At 37.5% G+C, this 14420-nt stretch overlaps 1 protein-coding gene across 28 annotated transcripts in view; it reads right to left on the bottom strand.

Annotated features, from left to right (window-relative positions):
• Window positions 1-14420, bottom strand: part of PRKG1 (protein kinase cGMP-dependent 1) — a 1681227-nt gene that overhangs the window by 588524 nt on the left and 1078283 nt on the right. Inside the window, exon 2 of one of the 28 annotated variants that reach the window (XM_055561128.1) lies at window positions 2491-2540. The exons of the other annotated variants lie outside the window; for them this stretch is intronic. Coding sequence (XP_055417103.1) covers window positions 2491-2533 — 43 coding nt within the window. The 5' untranslated portion in view covers window positions 2534-2540. The remainder of the gene's footprint in view (window positions 1-2490; window positions 2541-14420) is intronic. 28 annotated transcript variants of the gene reach the window in all.

The following is a 14420-nucleotide window of genomic DNA, read 5'->3' on the forward strand; positions in this document are numbered from 1 at the left end:
GGGAAGTCAACAGAGAGAGGAAACCAGAAATCAGGTAATAAAACACTACTTTTAATTCCATCTTAAATCCATGTGATTTGTGAGTACAAATTTAGTACTAATCTTCTTAAGGGATATAGTAGCAGTAGAAGGATGCTTAACAATCACACTGATGAAGACCCGGCATTTCCCAGCTCCTATCACTAGTGTGGTGGGTTATTAACGGACTCATCCATCACTATCAGAATATTATCTGGGAGGTGCCCTTGCCTACTTGCAATGCTCTGTTTGTATCTGGCTCTGGGCTCCACAACTTTCTTTCTCACTGTCTGTAATAGTCTTGATCTCATCTCTAAATATCAATAATTATAATAGTAAACTCCTACCCATACTTCAAGTCTCAGCATCTTACTGTCAGGAATGTTTGGGGTTTTTTTTGGTGATACTTCTAAGAACCGATAATAATAATAGTGCCCTGAACTTCTCATGTTCTGGTGGTCATCATATTTTGTGAGTAGTACTTGCTTACTTTCTAGCTTTCATACCAGGCACATAGTTCCTTGAAGGTGGCCAATGGGTTGACCAGTTCTAGGATGGAATTATCAGTGCCAAATATGGTATGAGGCAGGTTAATCAAAAAATAATTAGACAACATTTTTGCATTTTTACTTGCAAAAAATAAGCTCCTCAAAGGAAGATTCTCAGTCACAAGACAAATGTTTCGATGTGCTATTCATAGTTAATAACCAAGTATTTATTTTATTATGTACCACATACAAAACTTTAAATTCACAGGATGCTTTCAGTCTGCATTGTGTCATGGTTTGCAAATGAGTAATTGCTATAATCTGAATGGCAGTTATTGATTTGTTTTTAAAAAATAAATTCCTATTCTTTTCTCAGTTTTATTAAGATACAGTTGACATATAACATTGCATTAGGTTAAGGTGTACAGCATATTTGATATATGTAAATGTGTAAACTGCAAAAAGATTGCCACAATATGTTATTTATTGGTTGGTTGGTATTTGACCATGTCTTTTCCTTTTAACTTACTTTCAGCCTATTCATTCCTAATGAAACATCCTAGGATCTGAGCAACAAAACAGAACTTTGAACTCTTCTACTTTAGAAGATTTAAAAGAGAAAAATACAAAACCAGCAATTTGATTAATTAGGATTCTTCTCAAGGATTGCTTTTTCCCTCTTTGACTCCTTCACCTATTGGAGCAAACAAGAAAAACAACCTGAGAAATCCTGCATTTCCACATTGCTATTTAGAGGGACTGGGGGCAGGAGAAGGGGATGACAGAGGATGAGATGGCTGGATGGCATCACCGACTCGATGGACTTGAGTCTGAGTGAACTCCGGGAGTTGGTGATGGACAGGGAGGCCTGGTGTGCTGCGATTCATGGGGTCGCAAAGAGTCGGACACGACTGAGCGACTGAACTAAACTGAATGCTCCTATAAAATATAAGGCTTCCTTTATCTACAGGTTATTTTTAAGCTTGTTGTATTATTAACTATAAATGATACTTTATGAGAAACAATAACAAAAATCACACAATAATAATTCCATTTTTATAATGGACATCAATGGGAAAACAGAATTCAGTATATAGGCAGCTTTTCTGGAGCAGATCCATTCTGTTTAATGAGCACTATCTTATTAAATATGCTTCCCATGAAACTGGGAGAGCATCACTTGTCCTTTTAAAGAAGAAAAAGTACAAAACTAGGTAAGCAAAGAGAACAGCTTGCTGCTTAATGCATAGTTTAAGTATTAACAAGTCAACGGCTATATCCATACTGATTCTAATAGTTCACATAGTGCTTGTTGCCTTGGCAACCCAGAGAATGACAGCAATTACATGGAAACACATGCTTCATTTGTTTCAATACATCCTATTACAGTAAGGTCCTGTAAACCAGGGAGGCTCATCTATATGCTTAGTCTTGGGATGCTGGCTTATCATAGTAAGTGACCTGGAAACCTGTTTCCAAGAGACATCCCAAGCAAAATATCTAACAGATTTGGGGCTGATGGTTAAGTCCTAGAACACCAAAGACTTCACAGAAATTTTGGGGTACCTGAATGTCCAGATACCTTGTCTTAGATTAGAAAGATGGGTTTGATGAAACAGATCACCAGTCCAGGTTTGATGCATGAGACAGGGTGCCCAGGGCTGGTGCACTGGGATGACCCTGAGGGATGGGATGGGGAGGGAGATTCAGGATGGAGAACACATGTACACCCATGGCTGATTCATGGCAATGTATGGCAAAAACCACTATAATATTGTAAAGTAATTAGCCTCCCATTAAAATAAATACATTTAAAAAAAAGAAAAATGGGTTTGAAAATGGTAGAGAATGTTACATTTGACAAGAAAATGAAGCCTTTCATATCTTCGAGGACAATTACCAGAAACCATGGATAACTAGAAGAGCTAGGTTTCTAATTGATAACATAACGATTTTTTATTACGTATGGAAGGTAAATCCTCACCTGCTCTCCATGGGCGTGGGAGATAAGAACTGCCAAGAAGCATGCAGTATCTGCAGCAGGTGGTAGAAGAAAAAATGGAAAAAAAAAAGAAGTGTCTCATTACACCAGGAGAAGTAGTGATTAACGCCCATTAGGCTGCAAACCAAGGAATATAGGACAGTTATGAAGAGACATGCTTGACATTCACAAGGCGAAGCCTACGCCTTCCTGGAAAGGGAGGTTTGGGAAGAGGAGATGCAGTGGTTTGGCACCCTAGTAATTCCAGTAGATGTGAGCTTCCAAGACTCAAATTGCCTAATAATAAGATTGCAAAGGCCTGGGAAAGGAAAAGTCACATAGCACATATTAAAAAAAAATCTATATTTTCACTGATTATCATTAAAGGTAATATGCACATTACCATATTTTCTAAGAGAAGTTTCAAAAATTCTCTCTGATTTACCATTTCAGGGCTCCTTATGTCATCCCCTCAGAGACAAAGCAAGACATATCCAGGTGAGACTTTGAACTCAAGGGTGACAGCTCTTTCCCTTTAAATGAAAGGAAGTCAACTGGATAGAAGATCTAATAATAGTAACAATAAAGATAATAATTGTTATTTTAACATGCTTTTTCTAATGTGGTCACTGTAAATTTATGTCTCTAGCCTATTGAAACACTAACTCCATGGAACAATTACATTTTGGACTTCTCTGGTAGCTCAGATGGTAAAGAATCTGCCTGCAATGCGGGAGGTCCAGGTTTGATCTCTGGGTTGGGAAGATCCCCTGAAGAAGGGAACGGCTACCCACTCCAGTATTTTTGCCTGGAGAATTCCATGGACTGACGAGCCTGGTGGATGACTGAAACACTCACTCCATAGAGCAATTACATTTTAGGACACATAAATGCCCTCCACATGAGCACATGCCTTCCATGTACTCAAATAGATTATGTGTCAAAGTGAAGTCTATCACAGACTTAGAAAACAAAGTTACAGTTATCAAAAGGAAAGGTGTGGGGGAGGGATAAATTAGGAATTTGGGAATAACAGATAGACACTACTATAGATAAAATAGATAGCCATCAAGGACCTAATGTATACTCAGTATTTTGTAATAACTTATATGGAAAAATAATCTGAAAAAAATAAGATATACGTATAACTGAATCACTGCTATACACCTAAAACATAATGTTATAAATCAATTACACTTCAATAAAAAATAATTTTTTTACAAGTGATGTCTATAGACCTCCCAAGGGCTTGGTTCCAGATATTCAATTCAAATGCAAATTCCAGAAGTCTATGTCCAAAGTTTTTGATTTAACCTTCCTGGTGGGGACCCAGGTAATCTGTACTATAGCAAGCTCCTACAATCACTAGAGATTGCTAATGCATGCTAATTTGAGAATCTTTTTAAATTTGTCAATTTACCTATGAAGCTTGACAAACAGGAGAAAACGTAACTCTAAATTGTACCTAATGGAATGTTTTTGTCAAAGAAGGGGATGAAGAGTACCAGGTACATGAAATTCAACACATTAAAAAAAAAAAAAAAAAACCTTTAATAAACATCTCTATTATCCTAATCCCTAGTCCTCTTAGTCATAGAAAATTGCAATTTTTTTGTTTCTTAGACATCTTTTGAGAAATGCCTTATTAAACACACAAATATAACATCCCATATATGTATACACATCCCACTGCAGGGAGAGAAGTAAAAAAAAAAACAAAACAAATGGGGACATACTATAACTGTTCTTTTTCACTAAAACATAGCTACAGCTGAATATTTTTTAAGTACACATATACATGTTCCTCATTTGTATAATAGTTGCATAGAATTCTATTAAAGAATATATATTTTATAATACATAACTATAATAATTCATCTAATTCATTGGTAACATATGTTTCTAGCATGTAATTTATGATTACAATGAATGATACTTCCCAACACTTCAGAACTTCCGATCCAAGTAATAATTATGATCAGGATGGTTCAGTGTTCTTCAGAGTACAGAAAGGAGTCATCATCACGGTCATTATATCTGCCATTCTTGAAATAGGTGGTACGTACTGCAGGACACAGACATTTCACTCACAGCATGCAGCACATCCTTCTGTCCACCTTTCTCTGTGATTCCTTTGCCTTCTAAGAAATCTTTCTTTTGTCTTTCAAAAGACGAGAGACCCCTTTCTCTTCTAAAACCCTATTCATTTTTCTTTTTTGGCCAAACCCTGCAATATGTGGGATCTGAGTTCCCTGACCAGGGTTTGAACCCATATCTCTTGCACTGGAAGCATGGTGTCCTAACCACTAGACCACCAGGGAAGTTCCAAAACCCTACTCCTTTTGATTGCCCTCTTTTTCCATCTTACTCCCTTTGCCCTGAATGTGCTTTAGTCTTCTACGTGCTTGAGGGTCATTGTTTAAGGATAACCCATGCTCTTTCACGGTGTATGCATGAGGGTTCTAGCCACTCTTTCTCTGTGAGAAGAAATCCAAACATCCTATATAATAAGCACTATATAAGAAGATGGAGAAGGAAATGGCTCCCCACTCCAGTGTTCTTACCTGGAGAATCCCAAGGACGGGGGAGTCTGGTGGGTTGCCATTTATGGGGTCGCAAGAGTCGGACACGACTGAAGCGACTTAGCAGTAGCATATAAGTAGAAGAAATAAAAATAACAAAGTACAAATATCTATTTAAGTGGCTGTCTTTCAGATTCTAAATAAAATGTGGAATTCTAAATAACATTTGGGTGTTTTTTCCTAAGGAGACACTGGAAGCTACATAAGAATATTGTTGTACTGCACAAATACTACTCTGACCAGATACTAACACACCAAACATAATCACTTGCATTTACATAAGCCCATACATGCCAAAGGTACACATAATGTTTTAGAGTCTGTAAAACACTTTCATATTCATCATCCTAATTTTAAAGCTACAAAATATTCGATCCATTTCAGTAGCCCATTAACAAATAAAGCCTTTTAAACTTCCACTTTAAGTATTCCTATATATCTTATTCCACATATATGTCTTTCTTCAGAGTGACATTTGCAATGTCAAAGCTTAAATTAACAGCCATCTCTGTTTTACTTTCCCCCTGTGAAAAAATTTAGTTTCTAGGCACTCTGTTTTTATAAGTAAGCAGCCACAAAAGATTAGAAAAGAATTCAGCACAATGAATTTTCTTGGCAAAATAATATATTAGCTAAATGGTGTCTATTAACTCCCCGGTGCCCCTGGCAGCTGGTTTTAGTGCTATCCAGTAAATGGCAAAACAAGCTTTTGTGAGAATTTTTCAATATGCTGCCATGTGGTTATAGATTTCAGAGTTTCTTCCTGTCAGTTTTATGCTGCATTTCTTTACAAAACTGACAGCCAGCTGACAGGGCAAGAAAAGTTAGAAATATTTGGCTGCTGGTGAAATTAACAAAATGTTTCCTTTGGGGGAATAAAACATTTATTCTAAGTGTAGAAAAATAAGCTATAACTTTCAAGAATAAACTATTTCTCTTAGTCATACTGTCTGGAATCATATTTATCTCTAACTTGCTGTAAAAGCCTGGGCACATGATCTAGCCTATCTAGAAAACTATTTAGATAACTATGCGCTTTGGTTTCCTCATCTATCAAAAAGTCCTCAGAAGGTTATTGTGGGGGTTGAACGAGCAATTATCTAGAAAGTACTTGGTACAAAGCATGGCATTGTAACAACAGCTTGGATTCACGTGGCCCTCTTTTAGGTAGTAGGTATGTGTGAGTGCATGGTAAGTTGCTTCAGTTATGTCCAACTCTTTGTGACCCGATGGACTGCAGCTTGCCAGGCTCCTCTGTCCATGGGATTCTCCGGGCAAGAATACTGGAGTGGGTTGCCATGCCCCCATCTTCCTGACCCGGGGATGGAACCTATGACTCATGTCTCCTGCATTGGCAGGCAGGTTCTTTACCCCTAGTGCCACCTGGGAAGTCCCTTAGCTCATAGGGATGCATTTTAAATAGTCTTTTAGAGTCTACATTTACAAAAAGACACCAGGTTGTATAATAATATTGCTATATACGAAACCCTTAGTTTTCCAAATAATATATGAGTAATTGTTAATAGTTGATAATAATTTTAATCCACAACTAAAAATGGGAAGACTGTTGAGAGAGAAAAGAAGAAAATATAAACCTATTGCTGCTATGGTTGATCATGATCTTTACATTCTGGATCTATTTACTAAAGTGTTTACTTCTATCTTTGCTCACAACTCAAACATGCTTCTCCCAATTTAACTTTTTATAACAACCCGTCTCATCTGCTTTCTCACTCAACCACCCACAGTTACTGACAGCTACCAACCCACATGCAGGAAAAGTGCTGATGTCTTCTCAAGGAAGGACGCCAAAAATGCTACAGTTTGAGGTAAGCAAACAGACCTGCCTGGAGCCACCAGGAGGGAAATCAAAAGGCAGGGGACTTAGTTTTGCTTCCTATGGTGCTGTCCTTTCTAGGAGCTTAGGATTCTATTCTGCCCAAACAATATGAAGCATACACCCTTCTTTTAGGGTAAAAGAAGGAGGTTGGAACATAATGGACATAGTGGACAGAAGCTACAGAAACAGGAGAGAGACATTTTTTTGTTTTTTTTTTCTTTCTAAATCCAGGAGAAAGTATGTAAATAAGTCAAGTCATCTTAGAAGCAAAACCCTCAAATGACATAACCAGTTCCTGAGCCCCACGAAAACAGGACAAGGTATTAAGGCATCTATAGAGACTTGATAGTGCTGCCCCTGGTGAGTAAGTTATGATGACGCCTCACTTGAAAGCACAGACTCCTGATTAAAGGTAAACTCATATTCGTACCATTTCCTTGAAGTACAATTAATATTTGAAGTTATTTGCAACTCTTAATGTAACTAAGAAATAAACTTGGTTATATTTTATCAATGCTATAGTTAAATACTGCTCTCAAGAAATCATATTTTGTCTTAAGGTTAGAGTTTAAGGGCTAATCAGAAAATAATAAGCTGCTCATTCAATAAATGGCTGGCGACAATGTACTATCCACCAAAAAACAGCCTTGGTCACACACCCAGCGTCTAGATATAGAAGAACATAAGGGGCTGGCAGTCATACTGACTTCAAGTCAAATGCAATCAGTAATAAGCAATAATTAATATATATAAATGTATGCATATGTATGTATATATGTATGCATATAAGACAGAGAGGGGACCTAGCATGGTAAAGAGAAATAACAGTCCCTTTTCTTAGTAATGAAAAAAAATTCCTTTTCTTCCTCAGCAAGGTCAGTGGGTAAACAGTAGTTATATTTTCATTTTCTATATACCTCCCAGGAAATCAAACAAATCAAAAATGCATTTGGAAACTGTCTGCTCAAATCCTGTATTCTCTACCTCGTCTGACAGAACGGAAACTCCTTACAGGCACAGCTGTTCTTTTGCCATAAATTTGAATCTGAACATCATAAATCCTCAGGAAAAGTTCCAGAGAGAAGCTAATAAAACTTTCTAGCGAACATTTCTACTACAGCAGAGGTCACATTTCAGGTCACATTTCAACCCCCATACTGGTAAACTCAGTACCTCCCTTCCCCACAGAACATGCTCCATAAGCATTTACAAAATAGGTGCTGAAACCATTTTAGCTGATAAAGAATAACAGGATTCCTAAAGAGTCATCAGGCCATTGCCATCGCTGATCTGAAACATGTGAGTTAAGCTTCCTTCCTGTGGGAGAGGCATATGTGCTCCTGCCCTTCCCCACCCCCCACCCCTGTCTGCAGACACCTGCTTGGAGGAGGATTTCTGGGAACCCGGCCTCCCTGAGGCAGTCCTGCAGGTGAGAATGAATGCCTGCAACAACTGCTCAGTCCTGGGGCTTGGCAGCAGACTCAGACCACTAAACTAGCAGGGAAAGTTCTGCCCTTTCTTGATTCTCCCTGCAGGAATCAGCTTCTCTTTTCCAGACTGCTCATGGGTCATGGGCTAAAACACACAATTCCATTTTCAGAGCTGACAAAAGACTCAGCTCCAGAGGAATAGGTCATTGGCACTTCCCTGTTTCCCTGCAGGCACTGGCTTTGTTCTCCAGAGACAGGAGGGAGCTGGCAGACACCTGCCAGTGAGAGGGAGGAGGTCTCTCACTGCTCTGCTGTGCCAGAGAAGTGTGTGCAGCTACTTCAAGGTAAAGGTCACACAGTAGTGATGAAGACGATAAATGGAAGAACTCTTACTGTTTGCTATTGTGTCATTAAACTGCCAGAAACAGAATTACTTGTATTTTTTAGGTGAAAGGCAGAAGAGTTTGATTTTTGAAAATGTACCCTCTATTAATCTTCAAGAAAATCAAACAGTATATATGTGTGAGCTTTCTGAAGATCATGAATAAGTGACCAGACATTTCTTGACTGTTTTATATCAGACTATTTTTTCTATCTATAAATCAATATTTTAAAATCTCTATGAAAATTACCCACTTGGGGAACTAACATCCTATTTTTGCAGAGACAGAGGGAGTGACTTAAAAGAACTGTTGCGGAAGAACTCTCTCCTGTAGGAGGCACATTGACAGGGACCTCTCCATCTTAGCAGGTGAAGGAGGTTAATTCCTGGCAGTGCAGGGGTCTATAGATCCCCTCCCCTCCAGCTGATTGCTGGACACCACATAGAGTTGTTAGAGTCTTGCTATCACCCTGGATCCAATCCCTTTCCCATATTATACCAAATCAGGGATGGACATCAGAGGAAAGCAACACCTCTCTTTCCCAGGAAGCTGGAATCTATACTCAGAGAAACAGATCATTCTCTCTGGGCAAAACTGTAACAAGGAAATCAAAAGAATATAGAAGTAGAAGAAAGAGTCCCTTAAAGGGCAGTGGACTCAGGAGAGAAATCAGTGATCTGGTTCTTCAAACATAAGGGAGAGGCAGGGGAAAGACATATGGAAACAAGAGTATCCTGAATGCATTACAATTGCCCATTCTTTGTTTTTTTTTTTTTTAAAGATGACTGCATTACTACATGTTATTCGGACTAAACGGTACCCCCCCACCACCACCACACATACGAGTTCATATGCTGAATTTGCTTTTGAAGCCCTAACCTCCAATGTGACTTCATTAAAGAAGTAATTAAAGTTGAATGAAATATAAGGGTGGGACACTAATCCAAGAATTGGATTTATAAGAATTGGAAGAAACACCAGGCTTCCGGCTCACAAAGGAAAGGCCACGTGAGGATACAGCTAGCAAGTGGCCATCTGCAAGTCAAGAAGAGAAGCCTGAGGAGAAGGCGAACATGCTAGTATCTTGATCCCACACGTCTAGCCTCCAGAAATGCAAGAAAATAAAATATGATTGCTGAAGCCAACCATTCAATGCTCTTTTGTTATGGCAACTCCAGCAGACAAATACACTGCTTGTGGGTTCTGTGAGCTAACAGTCTAGCATTAAAATACCATCCCCTGCTTTTGCTTATCATGGCTAGAGTTGGTTTCTGTACTTGTACCAAGAAGCACTAGTTACCACATTTCTATAAACATTGGATTTTACATTTTATCTCGTGTGTGACTCTGGGGGAATCTCATTGTCTGAAGGCAAATCTGAACTGACACTCTGAAGTAATGTTTTTCAAGGATCGTTCAAGTGTGATAAAAAAAATAAATCCAAAATACACTCTGTCATGCTGGTTTTTGTTGCTGTTTTTAACAATCTGAGCCCCCGATGAAATGTTTCAGAAAGACCTCCTTCCTGTAACTTGGTATAAATATAGTCTTATTCTACAGGCCCATTAAGCCTCAGAAGAGAGTATACCAGCCTAACTTGTGAAGCAAACAGCAATTCCGACATTTCTCTCTGAAGTTGGGCATTGGATTGTTCTCATCACAGAAAAAAAAAAAAAAAAATTCACAAGCTGTTCAACAGGATGTCTCTATTCAGGATCCCATTTCAGGGCTCATGCTTTTCCACAGTTTATGAGGACACTTCCTTCCTCTGAGTTCTTTCAGGTGACAGCCTGAAGCAAGAATAGGGAGCTCTGCTTCATGTCCAATTAGTTCTGCTTTCCCATGTTTGAATAAACAGCCTCTGCCTGCCAGTGTATGCTCAAAAGTAGTAGTCCTTAATGATATTCTGGACACGACCGTAATCTCAAACAGGTATTCCGTGTGCCAGACCAACACACATGGTTGTATAAGCCTGTATCCTCCACAGTCCAAGTTCAGGGCAGGCCCTTTCAATAATAATGAATAAGTGGAATTTCAGCCAACTAAATATTTGAAGAGTGTATTTCCTGATTCAGTATAAGAATTCAATGAGCACCAAAAATGATCAGTAAAATTCTCATTGAAGTTTCCTATGGAATTCAGCCTAAAAATGATCCATGTTCAACTACAAATTTACCACAAATTAAAATGGCAATGTTACCCAAGGTTGTCTCTGTCCAATTTTTAAAATAATATCATCTGACAACAGACCATTCATTCACCCAGTCCAACCCCTTTTCAAAGATAAAAATGAAGATACACATTTTACCTCAAAAAAATGATGATACATACTAGACTAAAATTTGGGTTTCTTTCCACTTAAGATGTTGCTTCCTCCACTACAACAATTCATTCTATACAACAAAGGTAGATTAATAATTACTACAGGAAATAATGATTAAAAACAAATATGTAATTTATTCCATGCAAGAATCTAATTCAGGTGCTGCTACTATCATTTAAGTGATGCAGAAATGGAATTATGGTGAGGTTAAGTAACTTGCCCCAGGCTACACAGTGACTTGTTGAATTAGGTAGCCAACTCAGGCCTCTGATTTAAAGTGTGCATTCTTGGGACTTTCCTGATGGTACGGTGGCTAAGACTCCATGCTCCCAATGCAGGGAGCCAGGGTTCTATCCCTCGTCAGGGAACTAGATCCCAAAGGCAACAACTAAAAGGATCTTACATGCCGAAACTAAAGATCCTGGGCAGCCAAATAATTAAACAAATAAATATATTAAAAAAAAAAAACAAAAAAAAAAACCAACCCCTTTACTCTACTGCCTCTCAGAAGTGCTGAGAAGAGTCTGGTAAAGTCTGAAGACCTAGATCTTTACAGGCTAGGCCAGTAACCAGGCATCTAGCCCTAGTTGAGTCCCTTGTTTTCCCTAAGCTTTGTTTTATCTATTAAAAAAGAAAAAAAGAATGTGGTTGAACTCCAACGTCCTGCCCAGGGAAAATGTTTGGCTTTGTTCAACCTTGCATCCTGGAATGGGGTTTTTCCAGCAGTTTCAAATTCATGTAATCTCCCTCTTGCCAATAAAATTTGTTTCATGTATAAGTAAATGAAATTTACCATTTGTTCACATGAAATGCATTTCAAAATTGGGGGGGAAATGTTATGGATCAATCTTATTTTAGGTTTGAGAAATTTGGGCTCTTTCATTTTTATGGAAAATTCATTAGGTATCTAACTAGATGTAGTTTAAAAATCCTAATGTGAATAACTACAGCCATGCAAATTGGAAAAGGAAATATTTTTTCAATTGCTTCAGTTTTTATACCTTACAGCCCATCTGCTGCCACAGCACTGATTGGGATGTCAAAATTGCAATTAGTTACACTCAGAGACAATCAGGAAAAGGGCCAAGGCAGACTGTGTCCAGGTCTCAATAACCTGTGATTACTGTGAAAGAAGTTTAAAATCAAGAGATCTAGTTTAAGGCTGTAGCTCTGCCACTTACTAGGTATGTACCCTTGGGAAATTCATTCAATGGAATAATAATTTAAGAGCTGGAGTTCTTGAATCAAACGACATGTGTGCAAATCCTGACTCTGCCAGTTAACATGGACACACTCGTTAAATTCTCTATGCTTCTGTTTCTTTAGCTATAAATTAGACTGCGACTGCCTATTTCAGAAGGGCTGTTGAAAGGATTAAATAAAACATGATATTTAATAAAACATTTATCAGAAGGTCTTCCTGTTAAAGGCTCAGAGTTTGGTATTAAGACTAGTATCTGTATTTTAAGTGAGACCATTGCAAGGTAAAGTTTTATTAATAAATAAGAGTCAAGTTTCTACATCTTTAAAATTAGGACACAGTAGTATGTACCTCGTGTGATTGTTGTCAAGATCAGATGTTGGAACCCAAAGAAAACTATTTTGTAAACTAAAAGCACTGAATTATCATTTGGTTAACACATTTAAATTGTTATCATAAGATGACCTTGTAATTATTTTAAAAATACTTACTGAGTATTTAGAATATAAAAGACACTGGACTAAGTAATATGAAGAATATAAAACATATGTGGATTCTATGCTTAAGTGATAACACAAGAATAGTGGTACCTCTAATACAAGATAGAAATATGGACATCAAATCCATACTCTGGTTTAAGTACTAAAAAGGAAAGAACAAGTCCCATAGATGTCATGGAGAAAGATTAGATAAGACTGATAGCCTCAAATTGCTGTCATTATTCCATGCTCATATTTCAGAAAGAATATAGCCTACTGACCCTTGAATCAAGTTTAAATTTATGAATCTGATTTTCAAAACCTTTTGTAATCTATCCCCAAAGACAATCTTCTGTCATGCTACTTAATAACTCTATTGGTTTCTTCTGAGGACATAAAACACCAGGTTCCAATTTTATGTCTTGGCTACTCTTGGCTCTTGGATTGTTCTCCCTATCTTCTGTACATACCAGATTATAACCCATCCCTTAAATCCCGGCTCCATTAGGAAGTCTTCCCTGATGATTCAGACTGATCCACTCTCTGTATCACACTCCTACACACTTTATTTACATATATATTACAACAAATAATAACCTGGAAGAATTATCACTGACCTAAAATAAAATGACAAGCATCTTGACAGCAGGTTCTCACTCTGATTGTATACATGCTACTTAATGTCTGTTTTATAAAATGAAAGCTTTGTGGATTATGTAACTCTAAGGTTACTTCCCACCATTTATGCAATATACAATATGCATCTACTTGTGTTAAATTCTGTCCTATGTGATGAAGATACAGTGGTGAAGAAGAGAAAGTATCTATCTTTCTATGATTGTCTCCTGTTAGCTCCGTGATTCTCTTATCAGCCTGCATCACAGAATCACCTTGGGAACTTGTTAAAACTGTACACACACACACACACACACACACACACACACACACACAAGTTCCTGATGCAGTAGGTGTGAGGTAGGGTCCCAAATTTTGCATTTCTCAGATGATGTTCATGCTACCAGACCAGAGACCATACCTAGAATCTATTCTAGTGGAATGGCCATATTTTTCACTGCTGTATTGTTAGTGCTTAGAATAAATATGTAATAAGAGATTAAATAGGACTTTGTTAATTGACAAAGGGAAATCTAATTTTTTCCTTAAATGATGTTATAGAAGGAAAAGTACAATTCTATTAAAAGATAGAAGGAATACTATAATCAGAAAAATAAGGAATAGTTTATATTCAAAGAAAAGTGAATTAACTTCCAATGTAGAGAAAGGAGGAGGAAGATTAGAGAGACCTTTGAGGAGTAGCATATTTAATCTATTCTTTGAAGGACACACACATTTATTTTTAAAATGCCTCCCATAGCTAGAAGTGTTTTAGTACCTCTCTTTATAATTTATATAATTAACATATAGTGAATCCTTTTTAAAACCCTCAAACTCAATAGAATCTTTACATTCTGATATAAGGTTTGATATTTGGAAATAGTTAAACATCATTTTTGCCAAGACTTGTCAGAAACTTGGTAATTTAGTTGCATACCTCAGCTTGGTTGAAAAAAAGGTATGTGTTTGAGTTAAGACACCAGTTTTCTAGGGTGACTTACAAATGGAGCCCTGAAACAATTTCTGGGCAGGAGTTTAAAAATAATTTTGAACACTGGAAGTTTCAAGGTTATAGTTTCT

Source organism: Bubalus kerabau, chromosome 22 (genome assembly GCF_029407905.1).
Source record: "Bubalus kerabau isolate K-KA32 ecotype Philippines breed swamp buffalo chromosome 22, PCC_UOA_SB_1v2, whole genome shotgun sequence".
NCBI classification, from domain to species: domain Eukaryota; kingdom Metazoa; phylum Chordata; class Mammalia; order Artiodactyla; family Bovidae; genus Bubalus; species Bubalus kerabau.